Raw genomic sequence first — 18580 nt, 5'->3', positions numbered from 1 at the left:
CCCAAGGCCTTGCAAGGTGTCTTCTTTCAGGGCCTCCAAAGCCCAGGCTTTCAACCACCACCCTGGGATCCCCCTCATCTGTGAACAAGGCTCGGGGACATGCCGGCCGCCAGCACCTCCTCACCCAGAGAGCTCAGCGCAAGGGCCTCTCCGACCTCGGAACTCCAGGGGCCCCCAGTCCACTTCCCAACAACTCACCTTGTGCATCAGATTGGTAGTGACGCAGGGGTGAGTGAGAAGCAGGGCAGGGACCCTCGGCTGCTGTCCTCCCCTGTGTCCTCGGCACCTGGCAGCATCCCCACTCAACCCCCCAGTGCTGCTGGGGCCCAATTTCTGATAACGGCAATGATTCTGGGGAGGAAATAGGCAGTGATTTGGGAGGAAAACAGAGTTTAAGTGTCAATAATTTAAAAGATACGAGGCATTGATCCTGTCCGCGGTAATGGGGCTGTCAGCTGGCACTGCGCAGGATCCGCGCCCTCCGCCGTGCCCGACGCCGCGGCGAGCCCAGGCGGGCGCATGTGTCCCCTTCCCCTCCAGAAGACCGGCCCGCGGGGACTGGCGAGCTCCGGGAATCGCGCCTCGGGGCGGGGGCCTTCTCGCTCCCGCTTTGATCGCTGGAGGCGCGGGCTGGTTCAGAGGCCGGTTGCAGGGGTCCGCGCCGAGGAGACCCGCCCCCACCCGCGGCGACACGGAGGCCAGGGCGCCCGCGCCTGGCGCCGCGCCCTGCTCGGTGCCCGCCCGGGCCCACCTCTCCGGGCACGCTGCCAAGTGACCCGCCCCATCAGTCCCCAGGTCTCCCGAGGAAGGAAACAAAGATTGAAAATGAAACCCTACCCAGCGGGGCGCTTCCACGTTGGGCTGGTTTGCTGTTTGGGGGTTCTCCATGCTCCCCCAGCTTGGGCGGGGAGGAGCACAGTTGAGAGCCGATGCCAGGTTCCCCTCCTGCTCTCCCTGCGCCCCAGGGAGCACGGCCCACCAAGCCGGGGGAAGCCCACCGGGACCCGCAGTTACTTTTATTGATTTTCTGGTGATGTGACAACCAAAAATGGAGGCGTGGTGCGCAGTAGAAAAAGGCCAGGCGATGCAGAAGATGCAAGAAAACAAACCTCCGAAACAAAGGCGTGCACCCAGCTTAGACATTCCCAGGCGGGCTTGGAATTTTCCAGCCCTTGGAAAGTCTCTTTCTTTCAAGTCGAAGCTTTTGACCAAAGCTGTCGGTTTCCTCCAAGCCATTTCACTGAACCTGTCTCCAAAAATCACTTTGTAAACAAAGGCAAAGCCAGGGGCTGACCCAAGGTATGAGGAGCAATTTGTGGGGGCTTCTGGTTTCACTTTCTCAGTGTGCATCCTTGATTTTAAAAATGTGACCTCTAACCCTCAACTCTGCTGTCCTCTCTCCCACTGCCTGGCAGGTCCGCGAGCAGCAGCAAGGCTGACATATTTTAGACAAATCACAGCGGCCAACTTCCTGTCGGGCCCCATCTCTCCGGGGACACCCCGCCTCCACCTCTGCCCGATTCAGGTAACTGGATGGATGGAACCTCCTTCACGGCCTCTCCCAGCCGAACTCCTCATAACCCAATGCATAAATAATCACATGTTTTATAAATAGCTGTGGACAAGAGGCTGTAAACCAACGAAGATATATTTGTGCCTTTATGTCCTGGAAATATTTTTCTAAAACGACTGTTTTATTTGGTGTGGGTTGAATGGGGGCGTGTGTATACATAAGGATCCCCAAAGTTTTGCCGTGCCCCCCCCCCTCAGGTCAGACCAGCCCTATAGTTAGCAAATTGATAAGGTTCCATGGGCAAGCTTTATTCGCTCTGACACGAGCCTATGACACTTTATAAAAAGAAGTAATCCAGAACAATCTCTAGGTAATTAACACCTAGATAAACAAACATAAATTTCTATATTGCATTTATTTGGACTACCACTCAAATATGCGTGAACCATGCTTTTTTAATTAAAAGATAAATCCATGTGACACTTAGCCTCAAACTTAATTATTCAGCATAGTATAATAAAAAATAGAGCCCATTAAATGTGTCTTGCACTGTATTTCTGTATTAACAGCAAAACAGTTCGGTCTGGGATCATTTAAATTTTCCCCCTCCTCTTTGCCTGTGATTTCCCTGTTCACATAAGCCCCTCCTCTCTCTCCCTCCCTCCCTCCCTCCCTCCTTCTCTCTCTTTTCTCTTAACACCAACAGGTGAAGAGATTAAAACTCTACATAAGCCCCTACATGGAATGCTCAGCTGGGCAACATTTTTAATATTGCATTACACTATGAATTTTTCTCCTTCCCCATGGAAACATACCTCTAGTTCACTGCAACGGGCCCAGCCCTTCTATCTTGAAAAGAAGATCACAGTATTTAACACTAATTTCCTTGGGATCATGCTTACAATACACCAGGTGAGGTTTTCATAATATACTGTTACAATACAGATGTTAAACAGAGAGGGGGAAGCGTGCAAATCCCAAACTACGAGAGACAGCAGGGTTATCATCATTATAAAAGTTTCAGCACAAAATAGTACCTTAGCACAAGTGTCAGCAGCCCAGCAGCTTCTGGCTGCCAGGAAGAGAAATCCACGTTTGAGCCACCTGAGTTGGAAGTAGGAACAGAGATTGACTCAGTCCCTCAACGAGAATGGATACGATAAGGACCGTGTGCCAGGTGCCACGCCAAGCGCGGTGTCACCTTCCATCCTTACAGTAAAGGTGCTGTGGCAAGGAGGAAGGAACCCAAATCTCACGTTGCCAGAGCGCCTGCTCTGAGCCCCTGGGCTGCCCCCAGTGGGCCGCACGCTGGCCTCCTGGGTTATGGGGGCAATAGCCTGGCTTGGAATGGGCCTGCGGAGCAAGTTGGCTTAGACCTGGAGCGACGGACCCTTGGTGTTTGTCCAGGCCGCCCTGGTTTTAGCTCTGAAAGTCTCGTGTCCTGGGGACCTTTTCCTCCTGGCAGTTCAGGATGCTTGTCATCATCCTGCAGAGACTTCCAGCAAATGGCGCTGCCGCCATGGTGGCCAAGCCCATCCACAGAGGGATAAACTGGAGCCATACAACGTCCCTGGATTGGGCCCAGGAAATTTCCATCCACTCTTTCCTGGGGCTGAGGCCGCTAAGCGTGCAAGGTTACTGACGGTCTGTAGAGCTGTCGGAGACCTCATGTGAATAGCTCTCCGACCACCCTCTTCTGGCTGACCCCCGAGCGGGGCCAGAAAGCCATGCGCCTGCAGAACACACGAGTTTCAATGTTTGTGTGGGTTGCTAGCCATTGTCACTTTAGTGACGGTCCCTCGAATCTGGTGGTGCCTGGCTTGCTCTCTGCACATCTCTTTATGTATACTATCTCATTTAACCTCAGAAAGAGCCTTGCGTTGTCCACACTGTTATTTTCCACTACATAGATAAAGAAGCAGATTTGGGAAAGTGGAATGATCTGCCAGGATCACACAGCTAACAAGAGGTGGCGGCAGGGCTTCAGAGCCCCGTCCAGTCACCGCAGGGCCTTTGCATGTGTTGCTTCTCTGCCTGGCATGCTCTCCTTCCTATCTCAGTTCCTCATCGCCACTTAGGAAAGTCAACTGGGACATGGGAAAGCCCTGTTCTCTTTGAGTTACCTTTTCCAGATATTTGATATTTATTTGTGTGATTATCAGAGTGAAATCTGTTTTCTCCTTAGAGGGTGGTCTGTGGGCATGATCCCTGACTTACACTGTCTCTCCAGCATGTACCTGAGCCTGGAATAAATATGCCTGGTAAATATTTGTTGAACAACTGAGTGGAATAACTTCTAACCCCAAAACCAGTTCTCTTCCCGATGGATCCTGCTCTTTCCCCAGCTGCCTGCCTGCTGCCCTCAGAATGGCAAAAATTGTTCATACTCTGATTTTTCCAAGGAGAATACTGGAAGACAAAAAGTTTAAGACAGTTGTGCAGGGTCATCTTGTCTGAAAGAGATGAGTGTGGAGGAGTCCTGGTCGCTTGACCACATGGTGGCCTTTCCAAAACACAAGGGTTTGTGGCTGTGAAATTAACCTGAGATTTATCCATAACTTTTTATACCACAATAATGACAATATGTAGCATTTGTAGGCTACTTTACAAAAGGTATATATAATTTCCCCTACTTTATTACATTTAATTTCATAATTTTACAGATATGACTGTTGAACTCAAAACAGTTAAATTGTTCAAGAGCAAGCAGCCAGTAAGTAGTATGGCTAAGGTTCAAATTTAAGTCATTACGCCCCAAATTCTGTATTCTTTACAATGTACTAATCTGGCAATTGTCAATGACTACAGGAGAGCTCAAAATATTTTGATGGAAATATATATTGGTGCTTCTTAAAAAGGCCTCCTTCCAGTTTTATTTTTATTTTATAGCAGCTTTATTGAGATATAATTCACATACCATAAAATTCACCCTTTTAAAGTATACAATTCAGTGGTTTTAAGTATATTCAGAGTTGGGCAACCGTCGTCACTGTCTAATTTTAGAACATTTTTATCACTGCAAAAAGAAACCTCCTACTCATTATCAGTCAATCCCCAGCCCCCCCTCCCCTCAACCCCTGGCAACCACTAATCTACTGTGTGTCTCTATGGATTTGCCTGTTCTGGATATTTCATAGAAATGGAAGCATATAATACGAGGTCTTTTGTGTCTGGCTTCTTTCAGTAAGCATATTTTCAAAGTCATCCGTGTTGAAGCATGTACCAGTGCTCCATTCCTTTTCGTGGCAGAATAATATTCCACTTCATGGAAAAAAAACACATTTTGTTCATCCATTCATTGCGCAGTTTTTTAAAACACACGTTGAGCCAACATGTGAAAATTGGGAGACTTCATACAAAATCCAGGCATCCGGTGTCTCTTGAAAACCCAGAGGCTCTGATGCCACATTCCTCATGGCAAAGGCGAGCGGTTGCTGAGGGTCCACATACCCCCTGAGGTGCCTCCATTCCACTTCTCCTCCTCTCTCCACTGAGGTGTCTTGCCTGGACCCTGGAGGCATTTGGGTTTGGGATCCATTATGTTTGTGGTTCAGGTGGAAATCATGACCCCCTCATTCAACCTTCTTCCCATAATGGAGTCACTTCCTGACCCGTCCCTGGAACCCTGTAACTCACCTTTGCTGTTTGTAACGACGGATGGTCAGGACTGCCAAAGATTCTGCTTAGATCATCTGCTCCCATCCGGTGACACCAACAGTCTGGCATCCTGAAAGAAACACGGTACTTACAAATTCCTATAACACGTGGATGGATGCCTTTGTGGCCACATTTCCGTGGGCCCTCCATATTCTCGAGCTGCATGCGCTATACGAGCTTGGTTATGAAACCAAATCAACAACAACAACAAAAAGCAAATCGAAAAGCAACTCTGGGGGCCAGCCCAGTAGCGTAGCGGTTAAGTTCACGCTCTTCACTTCAGCAGCCTGGGGTTCACAGGTTCAGATCCTGGCCTTGGACCTAGCACCTCAAGCCACACTGCAGCAGCATCCCACGTAAATAGAGGAAGATTGGCACAGATGTTAGCTCAGCAACAATATTCCTCAAGCAAAAAAATCCTCCGTTTGCTTGAGGAAGATTGGGAGCAGATGTTAGCTCAGGGCCAATCTTCCTCACAAAAAAAAAACCTTCTGCCCATCCAGTGTGGGGCACACACTTCACCCCTCTCCAGTAAGTCTCAGAGTTCTGCCTTTTCAGTCGCCTCTGACACCAGAGGCTTTACCCGTCTTTGTTCCTCTTCTTTCCTTCCAGAGGAAGAATTCAGATTACCCTCTGATAATTTGGAGGCAGACTTCCTTGCATTTAATGATTTTTTTAAAAAACTTTCCATCAGTAAAGGGGAACAATAGATCCCAGTGCTTTAAGAGTCTGAGATGGTTACTGTGATAGGAAGAGCATGAGTATTTCCATGGGTTTTACCTTCCTGAGACCAATGTCTGCAAGCCTTAAAGAAACGTCGTTCACACATGCCCACGGGTGTGCATACACACACACACACACACACACACTCTGACACTGTTTATACTGCATAGAGATTCATGGCACTCAAAAACCCGCACGGCTGTGGGGACCGTCCGCCCAGAATACTGTGGGGCTTGTTTTTTATAAGCGGGATCCGACCAAGTCTTACCAAAGCCTGACAAAGCTGCAAAAATATGCTTTACTCTTCCTAGTAAACATAAGCGAATAGGAAAAGATGTTTTCTTTTTTTCCAGAGGTAGAGGTTTTATTGCGTAAAACACCGGATAAAACTGGACTGCTTCAAAGACATTTTATTCTAACAGCAGAAAGAAAACAGTCATTGCTGAAAAAACAACTTTTAATACTTTCTATACCAGAATAAAGTTCTGTCAACTGATGTATTATAATAATAAATAATGACCAAGAATAAACTTTAAATACAAAGTTTTCTACTTGTTACAAGCATAGCAACAAAATCCTCTACTCTATTGATCTCAGATTTCCTCCAAGATAGACTTTTTTCTTTGTGTAGGAATGGAGACAGTATTATGACCAGCATCACAGACTACAGAAGTTACAGGGAAAGAACTTGACATGTTTAGATATGAGAACCTGATGACATTCAGAAACTGACACTGCATCACTGCGGCTGTCACTTGTTTGTATTACAAGTTACAAATGTTCTGGAGAGAAGGCCTGTGTCAGAGGGGGAAACAAGGACGGTACCACTGGACAGAGTGGAAGCAACACACACGTCACAAAGAAGAGGGGATGTTCCCAGTGTCACAAACAGAATTATTGCCTGTCGCATCTGACGACGCTCAGAAGACACAAAAGAATACTGAAAGAGCTCCCAAAGTGCTAGAAATGGGATGTGGCTCTCATTTTTTTTTTTTTTCTGCTTTTTTTCCTCTTTTTTCTTTTTACTTTTTTTTTCTGCTTTTTTTGTATTTTTCTTTGCTAAGATACCAAAGGCGGGGCAAACACACAGAAAGCAAGCGACTGGCACAGTCACCAAACACAGTAGTGCAGTTAGAATCCTAAAGCTTACTACAGTCAGAAACTTTTCAATATCTCAGTCCTTTCTCTAGGATCATAGAAACAGTTGCATTAAGTTTATCAACTCGATTTAAGTAAGGCAGTGAGAACTATTCTAGAAAAACAAGAAAGCAGCTTGCTCTATGCCAGATGGGTCCACGTTGCGCAGCGACCTCATTCACTCGGAAACCTCGGGGAGATGACACCCGCCCGACAGCATATGCAAACCGGATTCCTTATTAGCCTGAGATTCCTTCTGGTCTCAGGATAGCGAAGCATTTTATTTACATTGATTGCAGTTTAGTAGTTTCGTAAACTGCTGTAGGCAGAGCTGAAGTTTTTAAGGCCCTGGGGTTTTATTCTGTGCTCCCAGCCTGCAAGGAAATATCGACTCTTTTTTCCTAAAGTCTGAATGATTTCGTTTTAGAAGAAGTTGATACTTCAATACTCTCTACCATCACAAGCAACAGCACCAATTTCGTGTCACTCAAAGGAAGTATGTCAAGAGGCTGAATTTTTACGCCATTCTAGCAGATTCAAGAATAAACCCTTCACCAGTCTTCTTAAATCTTTTTTTTTTTAAAAAATGAGTCAAGTGTTTCATTATTGGCCCTCAAAATCTCCCTCTGGGTGGTGCAGAACTTGATCAATTTGGAGTACCCAATCAGTATAAAATCTAAAATCTACAAAAATATAGAACACATTTGTTTTACAAAAACAGACATTTAACTCAAACAGTTTTCTTCATTAGCGGTTGAGAGCAGGATGTTTAGATTCATCTTTTAATACAAGCTATCTCCTAAGAGCTTGCCCGAGAAGAAAATCTCGCTTCACGTCTGTGACACTTATAAAAACTAACACATGAGAAAAATCTGATCATAAGGACCGGAGCAGCCTTCATTCAAGTAAAATTTTAAAAATCATAATAAACAACAATCTTTCTATTATTACATAAATTTCTCACCAGCACCTTCTGTGGATAGGGTTGGCTAGTTTTTCTAAACATTTTATATAATGCACCCCTAAATTTTTTTTTGTGAGCAACGTTCTTTGTCATCAAAAAATTTTTAAAAAAAAGACCAAGAAAAAAGCATTTCCTTCAATACTGCAATTTGATCTAAAAAAAGGAATTACTCATCAAACCTGCAATGGACATTTGTCTGCAGACACTTCCCGACCATTGATTCATTTGGCTGTGTGTTTTTTAAAAACGCACATTAAGATGGCAGTCCTGCGCAGCGCCGGCGGCCGGGCTCGCGGCCCGTCTCCGCTTGCTCCGGGAGTGCGGTGACGACACCACGCGAATTGATTTTCTCTGCAGTGACCGCTCCCGCCTGACTGGCACCGCGGCTGCCTCCCAACACGTCTCATTAAGGTGCTAGGCAAATGACAGCAGCCGGTGTCAGATTATAGAGGTGTTTTCAACAATGAAAACACAGCCCCTCCATCTTCAAGGCAACACTAAATCATTTAGATGGTATCGTTTTTCAGTTAAGAGCATGATTTTGGGACTTTCGGGTTGGAAGGGCCCCCAGCTCTCTCAAGCTCAGAGGACACCAGGCATTTCTGAAATCACTTTCCTCCCACCTGCATTGTTTGGAAGTACTTGTTGCCGGGTAACAGTTTAGCAGCCATTTTCAAGGGCTGGGGAATTTTTTTTAATATATATATAGATATCTTTTTAAATTTTTTAAATGTTCTATACACTAGTTGAGGGGGGGATTGTACATGATTTTCCCCCCCTTGGAATGCAGTTAGCAAACTCTTATACCAGATGCATAATCTTAAAACTGTGTAAAAGAATATTGCAATATACAGGTCGGTTGCTCAGTTGCGCTCCTCCTGGGCCTTGCAGCCCTCCTGCGTGAGCTCCGCTGAGCTCCCCGCCTTGACAGCTGTGGGGTCTTCGAAATTCCCAGAGGCCTCCGCGTCGACTCTGGAGCGCTTGAACCTGCGGTCGGGATACTGGCTGTTGTCAAAAGGCATGCGATGGACGCAGAGGACGTGTGTCTTCAGGTTCCCCTTCTGAGAGGCACTGTAGGGGCAGTAGCGGCACTGGAAAGGCCTGTGACCTGTGGGCACAAAGAGCGGTCTGTCAGCTCTGCTGTTTACACCCGCCCCCAGCGCCCAGTGCTCCAAGAATCATCATCATTATTACCAACATCATCAATATTATGATTATTATTACTTTGCAAAAATCAAATAGCCATGGATAGAAAAGTAGCCAACATATCTTTCTTTTGGACAAATAATAAGTCACTTGGTTAAGTAATCAGTTACCGAATAATAACTTGAACAGGGATTTAAAAGATCTTTCCATCCTAAGCAGAGTTTTCAATTCAGACTCACTAGATGACGGAAGAGAAAGTGCCCGACACCTACAACTTTTTCTACAAAAAGTTAATGAATATTTTAGGTTTGCAGACTGAGAGGCGAAATCAAAGATATTATGTAGGTACTTACATGACAAGAGAGGAAACAAATTTCCGAGTTTTTATTGATAAAATTCAAAACGTTTTTTATAGACACTGAAATTTGAATTTCATATAATTTCATGTGAGATGAAATATTATGCTTGCTTGGGTTTTTTTTTTTTTTTTTTCAGCCATTTCAAAATGGAAAAACCATTCTGAGCTCCCAGGCTGTACAAAAACAGACAGTCGATGGCTCCGACCCCTGGGCTGGACTGTGTGGACCCCAGCTCACTACAAAAAATGCCTGAATCCGTCCATCTGGCATTCTGAGGTCTCAACACAAAGTCGGTCCAGTTTCTTATCCCCCCACTAACTCTTTACCGATAAGCAAACCAAGCTTGACAAGGGAGGGTGTTTTGGGGGTGGGATGAGGAGGGCTTGTTTTTGGGCAAAGCTGGACGTGCTAAGCTGGAACCTCAGAGTTTCAAGAGGAGGCCATGGAAGATAGCGGGCAGGAACCAGGACATTCCGATAATCAAGGCCAGCCAACGCAGTTTTAAAGAAGTTAAATTTTGAACAGTGTCCCTTGAAATCAAACTTTTCTAGAAAGGCTCTAAGCCAGAACAGAAGATGAATTCTTGCAAAAATCCAGCGAACTGCCCACGCTTGATTTCCCTGTTCGGAGGCTCAGCAGGCGTGCACACGTTTCGGCCATCTTGAGGAACCGGCCGCATCTGGTTTGGGAAGTTATAATGGAACAATTGCACTCTCCCGCTGCTGGGAAGCTGTTGATGTGCCATTCCTGGAAGCTCCTGAGTGCCGTCCCACCCAGCCCCCGAAAGGTCAAGGCCCAGGCCTGGGTTTCATTTGCTCAGAAAAATAAACAAGTAAATAAATGGGCCCAACCATTTGCCCCAGAAAACATGCAAAGAGCAGATTCAGCACTTTTTTAAAGCAGTAATAGCAGAAGTCCTGGGTATCTACTTAGCAAAACAGTCTTGTTCCTGAGAAGCTGGAGGCCAACCAGACGTTTGGAGCTGCAGCACGCTTCCCACCAAACTGCACCGGGGCTGGATTCTTGCTGCTTTCTCAGCGGGCGTGGGGAGTTCGCTCTCTCCTTCTTCCCTCCTAGCCGGTTGGTCTCCAGGATGAGTCCATTCTACCTGTTGAATCTTTCTCTCTACAATGCCTCCCTCAGAGCCTGGCCCAGGGTGTACCAACTCTTGCCTAGACTATGAACGTGGCGGCCTGCAGGAGGGCTTCACACTTCCTGTTTCCCCACCTCCAGCCCGGCCTCCCCAGGCATACCAGAGTGAGCTCCTGAAGCAGAAGCTCAGCTGTGATCTCCTTGCCCCAAAATCCTTGATGGCTGCCTACCCCTAAGGAATAATCAGGACCTTCGTAGCTCCGTTCCAGCCACTTCTCCAGTGTCCTCTGGAGCATGTCCCTTTGCCCACACGAAACCAAACCATTAGATGGTCTCTGCAGAAAGGCTCCATTCTGCAGGGTCTCCAGTCTCCAGACCCTCCAGGGTCACAGCAAGGTCCATACCCTTGTGGTGCTACTCTCCCCCTGAAATGCTGCGTCCGTTCTCTGCAGGCCCAAACCTTCTTCCAGGGCTCCACAGATGGGATGCCTGCTCTGTGGGATGCTGTGTGTGTATGGGTCCCCCTGACTGGCTGTGAGTTCTTTAGGCAGGAAGCATGGCCATCTTAGTATCTCGGGTGCCAGGCCCACTACCTGGCACAGAGCAGGCAGGCAGGAACTGTTTCTGGAACTGAATTATTATCTTACTGCTTCACCTTGCCTGTTTTTTGAAGGAATTATAAATTTTGGGATAGAGTTTCTGCTTCTTTTGTTTCTACTGTTGAACCTAATACAAGGCTGAATTTGATCCACTTTACCACTTGCAAAAGCCAATTTGCAAATCTATAGACTTTGGAGTTAAGAACAAATGAAACCCAAAAAAAACCCGCTTGCTATTGGCCCTTCAGCACAGCCTACCACAGCGGGAAGAGCACAAACAGTCAGCAGGAAGGGCCTGGACCCTGATATCAGGTAAGAGAAAGTTCACCAGTGCCATTCCCCTCCTGCCCTCCTGCTGGGACCCAGTACCACCCTCAGGGCCTGGTCACCTCTCCCACAGATGACCCTGGGAAGGCCCTAGGTTGGTGGGGAAAGAGAACTGAGACTCATATTTCTAACGTGGATAGGATTTTTACAAAGAATGTCAATGGCCCTGTTCTTCATCACATTGGAGTTAGCACATGGACTGAAGGGAAGAATTAGGGTGCGAATCAGTGGCAGTGGGATAGGGAAAGCCATGCCCACTTTCCCCACCATAATAGTGAAACTAAGTCAGCACTCAGCTGGGCATCAGTGAGTTTCAAGCAGACCCCCAAGACTCAGCCCTCCAACTAAGAAAGTTGTCATCCCTGAGGACACCAAGCTACACCCAGGGCCCACTGTGAGAGGATTCCAGGTACTCTGAACGGGCAGCTATTGAGCAGGAAGGAGAAAGGAGGGCCCAAATTTGTATCTGGAGGCATACGAGCCAGCTGAAGCTCATCCAAAGAACCCAAGGAGAAGAGCTGAGACACCAGGAAGCCTAGGAAAACATTTTTAAAGTTTTGTCCCAAGCTTCTCAGAAACGGATGGTGTTTTCTGGGTTCCCACCCAGGGATGGCCACTATCATAATTGCTGGAGCTCAGACAAACCTGGGGTGACTCACCAACTTATCTAAGACATGGCGATAAAGTCCTGAGGGAGACTATCACCATGGGCTGACAGCCTTTGGAGTTAAGAACCCCAAATAATAAATAAATTAAAATAAAAAATAAAACCAAAACTCTAGGCACCATCATCATCATCCAAAAAGGCCTGCAGAACTATGATGCAAAATTTCCAAACTGTGGTGTACTTAATAAATCTACTCCAGGTCCCCAGGAGTCTTCCATTCTTCCACTGTGTTTACCCGTCTGTCAGATACATTTCTGTGTGAATTCTGTGCTACAACCTTTGGAAGCCACCCTCTCTGCAAATCGCATCACCATGGGAGCCATGTAACGTGCATCTTGGGAAACCAAATGGAGAACCTCAAATATCACCTTTATTCACAGTAAAAGCCTTTTTGAATTGGCCAACTTGGCATAGAAGGACTTAGTACATTTTTCCTACCAATTGATTCTAAAATGTTAATCAGGATTTTATCCTATGGTCATATCTGAATGTCTATTTTTCAGTAGAGTTAAAGATGCAATAATTCTGGAATATTTGGATACTTCTGTGGTCAAAATATTAGTATTGAATTAGTTTTCACTTTGACTTAGGTGAGATGGAAATCTGTATGTAAATGTATATAAGGCTGTGCGTGTGCACATTTGTAGAAGGAAGTCTATCTAATATTGGAATCATCATAAATCCTGATCTTGTGATACACCTTACAAGTAGAAGCATCGTAGGTAATAATGGTAGTGCCTGACCATCCCCAAAACCTACGTTCCGTGCTTTTTCACAGGTGTTTTTGTATGTTGGTCCTCATATTTGAGCTCTATGGCACTTTGGCAAGGAGTGGTATCTGCCCCGTTTTACAGATGAGAAAGTTAAGATACAGCGAATCTGGACAGTTTGACTTTAAAACAAATTACTCAGATCCCCTAATTCTCCAAAATCCTTCTGAGAACCATGATTACATTGTGTTTCTAGAGGATACACACACATCCCCTTCTGAGTGGTTTGTTGAAAGGTCCCCATGAAACTGATGTAGAAGAAAGTTCTTTGAAGAAGTGAGGGGTCCGCCCTGAAGGAAGGGGGTTGTGAGGAGCTCTGGTGGGTCCAGAAGAAGGCATTGTGTCCGCCAAGAGTCAAATTTCAGTGGCTGGTTGATCCTTTGCTGATGGAGACATTCACTCCCAGACAGAAAGCTGTTGTTATGCAAAGCACTTTCGGACGTGAGACATTTCTGAGTTCAGCTAAACCTACAGGAAAAGTTTCAAGTTTCTCTACACCGTTTGTCCACGTGAAGGCCCTGGTATTGGCACAAGCACAGGGATGCCGAGATCTGTCAGCCTTTGGTCGGAGAACATAAGCCAGGGCTTCGGAACAAAGCCCGGAGCTGCGCGCTCCGCTGCCTACGTCACCGCACTGTTCAAATACAGTGACTGAAGAAGGGACCCGCCTGAAGGCAGAGGCAACAAGAGGGGCCGTGGACATCCGCTGGGAGCTTGCTGCCTTTCCTGCGGAGGTGGAGGTGGGGCTCAGAGGAAATCAGACCTCCAGGGCAAGCCATCCCATCCTCAGAGGAGAAGCCAGCGCAGCCCTCAGGGTGACACGGGAGCCACCTGGTGGGCTGTAAACTCTGCAAACTTCCATCCATCCAGTTTTAATGAAACCAAAGCCCAGCCTGGCTGCCTGTGCCACCTCGGTAGACTGGAGATGGAGTCCGCAATTCCCCTGGCTCTAGAGGTGGCAGTGAAGATGCTAATGTCCATCAAGTTCCAAGAAGCAGAAAAAGCTTTAAGCTGGAGTTGAGTCCAACGGACTTTCACAGTGGCTGAATTTAAGATAAGAAGGACGCCCAGCCCGTCAGTCCCCTTAGAGAAGAGCATCAACACCACAGCCTCTCTTGAGTTTAAGTCCGCTGAGAAGCACCACACGCCAGGGGGCCTTTGGCCGCCACTGTGAAGACCCAGCGTTCTCCGGATTCGGCAGCTTTGCTCTGCTCTCGGGGGCTTCCTGCCGCAGTAGGCAGGATAGATCTTCCAGGAGCTGGGTTCAAAGCACAGCTTCCACCCTTCGTGAGGTCTGGAGGCTCCTCAACACCCACAGTTCAGTGTGCTCTGCCTGACCTTGAGGAAGGCACTTGATGTCTCCAGGCTTCAGTTTGCACACCTTGAAAACGGGGGAATAACACTAATGCCTGTACCCTAGGAATGTTGTGAGGCTCACCTGAGATCAAGAAGTCTAAGATGGCAGCTGTTTGTCATTGTCACTGTTGCTGTTTTCACGTTGTCATCTCGTTGCTTACCTGAGCCGGTCGAGAAGGCTGTGCTTTGTTCTTCGTGGAAAGTGCTGATGCAGTAAGAGCTTCACCTGCCCTTATGTGCGAGCCTGCCGACCTCAGGTGGTCTGATTAAAGAGCAACATACCGTCTCTCCTCGGGGCGTTAGCCTTCTTTTTTTATTGTTTTATTGAGATTGGTTTATAGCATTGTGCAAATTTCAGGTGTCCCCCATTATATTTCAGCTTCTGTATAGACTGCACCGTTTTCACCACCGATAGTCTGGTTTCCCTCCATCACCACACATATGGCCCTTTGCCCCTTTCGCCCTCTCCCCTCCCCTGCACCCCCTTCCCCTCTGTCGACCACCACTCTGCCCTCCTTATCTATGTGTTTGTCTTTGAACGGGGTTTTGGGAAACTCGGAGAACTTCAAAGTCCAAGGGAGCAAGTTGTGAACAGCCGCATTTCAGTTGGGTGCAGAGCGGTAAAGGTGGTTGGGACGGCTGTGGGTCAGGCCTGCGCAGGAAGGATCTCCCTGTCTAGAAGGCTCTGTTCTGGTGAGGGGCTGGGCCGAAACAGCACTTTGCGGGAACGCGGTTTGTGAGACGGTAGAGGTGATGGGGGTTCCCAGAGCTCAGCTGGGCGGAATATGAGCCCCCGAGCATCCTTGCACCCTCCTCGCCCTCAAAGCCCCAGAGTTTCTGCCCTCTGGCCACACCAAACTCTGTTCTCCAAATGCTTCCTACTCTTTCCTGCCACAGGGCCTTTGCTCAATCCTTTCTTCTTCCTTCATCCTGGGATGCTCCTTTCCTCTACATCGTCTAATTACCTTAATCACAGCCTTTAGCACAGCGGCCTCAGTCTCGGGAAGGCCTCCCTGAAGACCCCAGACTCACCACGATGGCCACGAGGCACATCTCAGCAAACTCTTCTCTTCTGCAATAGAGCTTCCAACAACAGTAGCTGAACAAATAAACAATCATATCTGTCTTCCCCTCTAGACTGACTATCAGCTCCACATGCAGGGGCTGCGAGGCTTTGGGTTTGGGGTTTTTTATTATGGTTTCTCACCATCCGGCACAGTGCTTGGCACATCACAGATATCCATCAAGTATTTATCAAGCAAAAGGATGGATGGATGGATAGAAGGATGGAAGGAAGAGGGGATGAGAGAGGCAGCCAGGAGAAGGGAGAGGAATGCTACTCCAGACAAAGGGACATGCCTGACCCCAGGCACAGGGTCAGGAAGCCTGGGGTTGGCGTAGGGGCCTAGGAGCAGGTCCGCGTGGTGGAGGTGAAGCTTGGTGGGGAAGCTGGGCAGAGGCCAGGCTCTCAGGACCCACTGGGGAGACTGGACTCATTCTGTGGACAAAGGGACGTGGGAGGGCTTTCCAGCAAGGCAGCTGCCCAGACAGCCCCAATCCCGTCTGCAGCCAGGGCCCTGAGCCCTGACAGCGCGGCCAGATGGGCCACCCCGCCCCCACCCCCCCAACTCCATTCCCCTCTTCCTACCTCTCACTTTGAGGCCATCAACATTTCCCATCACTGCCATGCGAAAAGTAAGTACATCATACGTTAATTTGTATTGTCACTGCGCCGTAGAGCCGTGGTAAAGAGCACATTCATTTTTAATCCACTATGAATAATATATAAATATGTATACAGTGTGGAGGGTCAAGAGGAGTAAGGAGAAAGCAAGTCGTACATTGTTTATAACAAAAGTGGGGAGACGAGATATTTTTCTTACTTGTTGCGATGGAAAGATCTGCTCCTTCCTGCCCCTGAGAGGGAGTGGAGACCGCCTGCCCTTGGGGGGCCATCCATTAATAACCGCTCCACACTTGTGGGCAGCGGCTTTCAGGGAAGATGTGCGGCTGCGTCTGTGGGGCTCCCAGACTCTTCCAACTGTGGCTTCTCTTCCGGCGTGGGGCGGCGGGTAGGAGCGGGGCGGGCGCGGAGGTGACCAACCCCTGGAGTTCAGTCCTGGGGCGGCGAGGAGACGTTCTGACAGCCGCTCACCTGAGCACATTGACCCAACTGCCTCCATTGTCCCCACCGTCCCTGGAAGGGACACATCGTAGAGGCATCTCTTCCCATTTTACAGATATGAAAAGTGAGCCCGGGGAGACTAAATGACCGTCCAAAGTCAGGGCACACAGCCAGCTGGTTTCTGATCAGGAATTCAGCCTCAGGGTGGTCTCCAAGCAGATGCTCATCTCTCCCCTCGCTCTGTCACTCCCTGCAAACTGCCTGTCAGAAGAGTCTCCACAAAGGGGTGTCTTTGATCAGCACCCAGATGCCCCAGGAGGGAGGCCCTAAATACCAGGGAAGGGTGTATGTGTGCGTGATATTGCACACGTGTCACATGCCACGCCCATTTGGGACACAGGCACCACTGTGGCCTCAAGACCCCCATCACAGCCTGGCACTGAGCCACAGGCTTGTAAGCTCTCTGTCCAAACTCCCATCCCAAACTCCTGGAACCCAGCCCACTTCCATGAGCACGCATTGAGCACCTGCTGCATGCATTACCTGGAGCAGACTGCTGTTGGAATAATGCGATACTTTCAGCACCATGAGGGCGGGAAGGGCATTAATGCTGCACGCTGACACAACGCCCACCCGATACATGACTCAATGACTGGCCACCAGTCTCAAGACCACCTTCAAGAGTTACACTACTGGAGACCCACGTGGGAGGAGGGGGTCCAGGGTTCGTGAGGGGAGGACATCCAACTGCTTTGTGCAAGGCTCCGGCTTCCAATCAAAAGATAGTTCGGGCAGGGGGAGCCCAAAATTGTCCCTCGAGAGAAAGAACACTCTTGAGGAGAGACACGTGTGCAGTTTTGCCAGAGGCAGGGCCTGTCCGTGGCGGTGGAGGCACAACTCTGGACGTTGGAGCAGAGACATCCTAGAATGGAGAGAAACAGTCCCCAGAATCACGGTCCATGATTTGTGGTCAACACAAGGAGGAGGGTCCAGCAGAGGCCGTGGATGTACACGGTGGACAGTGGCATCCCTGTCCCAGGGAGACACGGTGACACAGCCAACCCGTGTCCCCACACTGCCGAGCCGTCTCTCAGACCAGGGCCAGCTTCCAGATCAGGCCCACTGGGGCCTTTTGTGGTCAGTGAAATAAATGGGAAAAGACACCCTGTGGGGAAAGGAAGAGGCACCTTGCTGCCGTGACTTCTGGATCAGCCTGGCCACAGCCCACTGGTACCCTCGGCAGTGTAGACCCCTGAGAAGGCAGGAGGGTGTGGGGGGATCCTGGCTGTCAGGGTGAGAACCTGGTGACCAGCGGTGCTGTGGAGGGCTCCCGGGCTCGCAGCCCACAGCTGGCCCACCTGGAAACACTCCCATTTTCCATTCTGGAATAGCCTCTTTGGAGCACAGGTATGGAGTATTTCTAAGGTACCCTAAAAAGGTCTCCTGCAGCCACATTTCATGGAGCTGTTTTCTAGAAGGGACAAAGTGATGAAGTGGCGAGAAGCAGCCCTCAGAGGCTCACACGCACAGGGCTCTGAGGCTTGTGAAGAGCCAGCTCTGAGAGGTACCAGGAGAGCTCCCTAGCAGCACGCCTCCCATTGCACCCAGCTAGAGCCCTTTGGATTCCCTGAAACGAAGGACATTTGCCAAATGCGTGCTGGTAGGTAAGAAAATGGCTCCACCTAAAGGGCCAACTGCGTATGCTAGAGACTCACCCCAGAGGTGGAGCCTGCCTGGCCGGCAGCAGTCCGCTGACCGCGGCGGGACCAGCAGACGCAGGAGCCGGGCGGAGCTTCAGGGCAGTGGTCTGGTTTCTACTCGGTCCTCACCTGCTGCTTCCTCTGAGCGTCTGCTGCTCTGTCCCTGAAGCTGCCAACTGGGAGCCCCAGGGCCCCTGCCATCCTCCTCCAAGTGCGACAGGCTCAGCAAGGGCCATGAGATGAGTGAGAATAGACATAAACATATGTTGCACTGACAGAAAGAGCCTCTCTCTGAGTTGCACACATTATATGTATTTTTTTAATTTCCCTAATTCCAAATAGGCAAGAATGGTTCTAATCAGGTACATAATTTATGTTTTCAGTTTTCAAAAAAATATTCATCCATCTAATCAAAGATGCTAAAACACTTTGGAATATCCTTAGT

At 48.5% G+C, this 18580-nt stretch overlaps 1 protein-coding gene and 1 long non-coding RNA gene across 19 annotated transcripts in view; one reads left to right on the top strand and one right to left on the bottom strand.

Moving 5' to 3' along the window:
- Positions 1-492: 492 nt before the first annotated feature.
- Positions 493-3781, top strand: LOC139085421 (uncharacterized). The gene is made up of 3 exons (XR_011543679.1): positions 493-1299; positions 1416-1525; positions 2220-3781. It is a non-coding gene; the product is annotated as an uncharacterized lncRNA (long non-coding RNA).
- Positions 3782-4889: 1108 nt separating this feature from the next.
- The window catches only part of ZNF536 (zinc finger protein 536), a 420129-nt gene continuing 406438 nt past the window's right edge, over positions 4890-18580 (bottom strand). For 8 of the 18 annotated variants that reach the window (XM_070632485.1, XM_070632489.1, XM_070632480.1 and 5 more), the window contains one exon: positions 6289-9102. In XM_070632485.1, coding sequence (XP_070488586.1) covers positions 8858-9102 — 245 coding nt within the window. In that variant the 3' untranslated portion in view covers positions 6289-8857. Of the gene's footprint in view, positions 5025-5149; positions 5241-6288; positions 9103-18580 lie in introns of those variants that run through there. The other 10 variants (XM_070632505.1, XM_070632481.1, XM_070632483.1 and 7 more) reach the window with 4 other exon arrangements.

Source organism: Equus przewalskii, chromosome 9 (genome assembly GCF_037783145.1).
Source record: "Equus przewalskii isolate Varuska chromosome 9, EquPr2, whole genome shotgun sequence".
Taxonomy (NCBI): Eukaryota; Metazoa; Chordata; class Mammalia; order Perissodactyla; family Equidae; genus Equus; species Equus przewalskii.
Note: the sequence above shows the minus strand (reverse complement) of the source record. Positions and strands in the feature narration are given on the sequence as shown.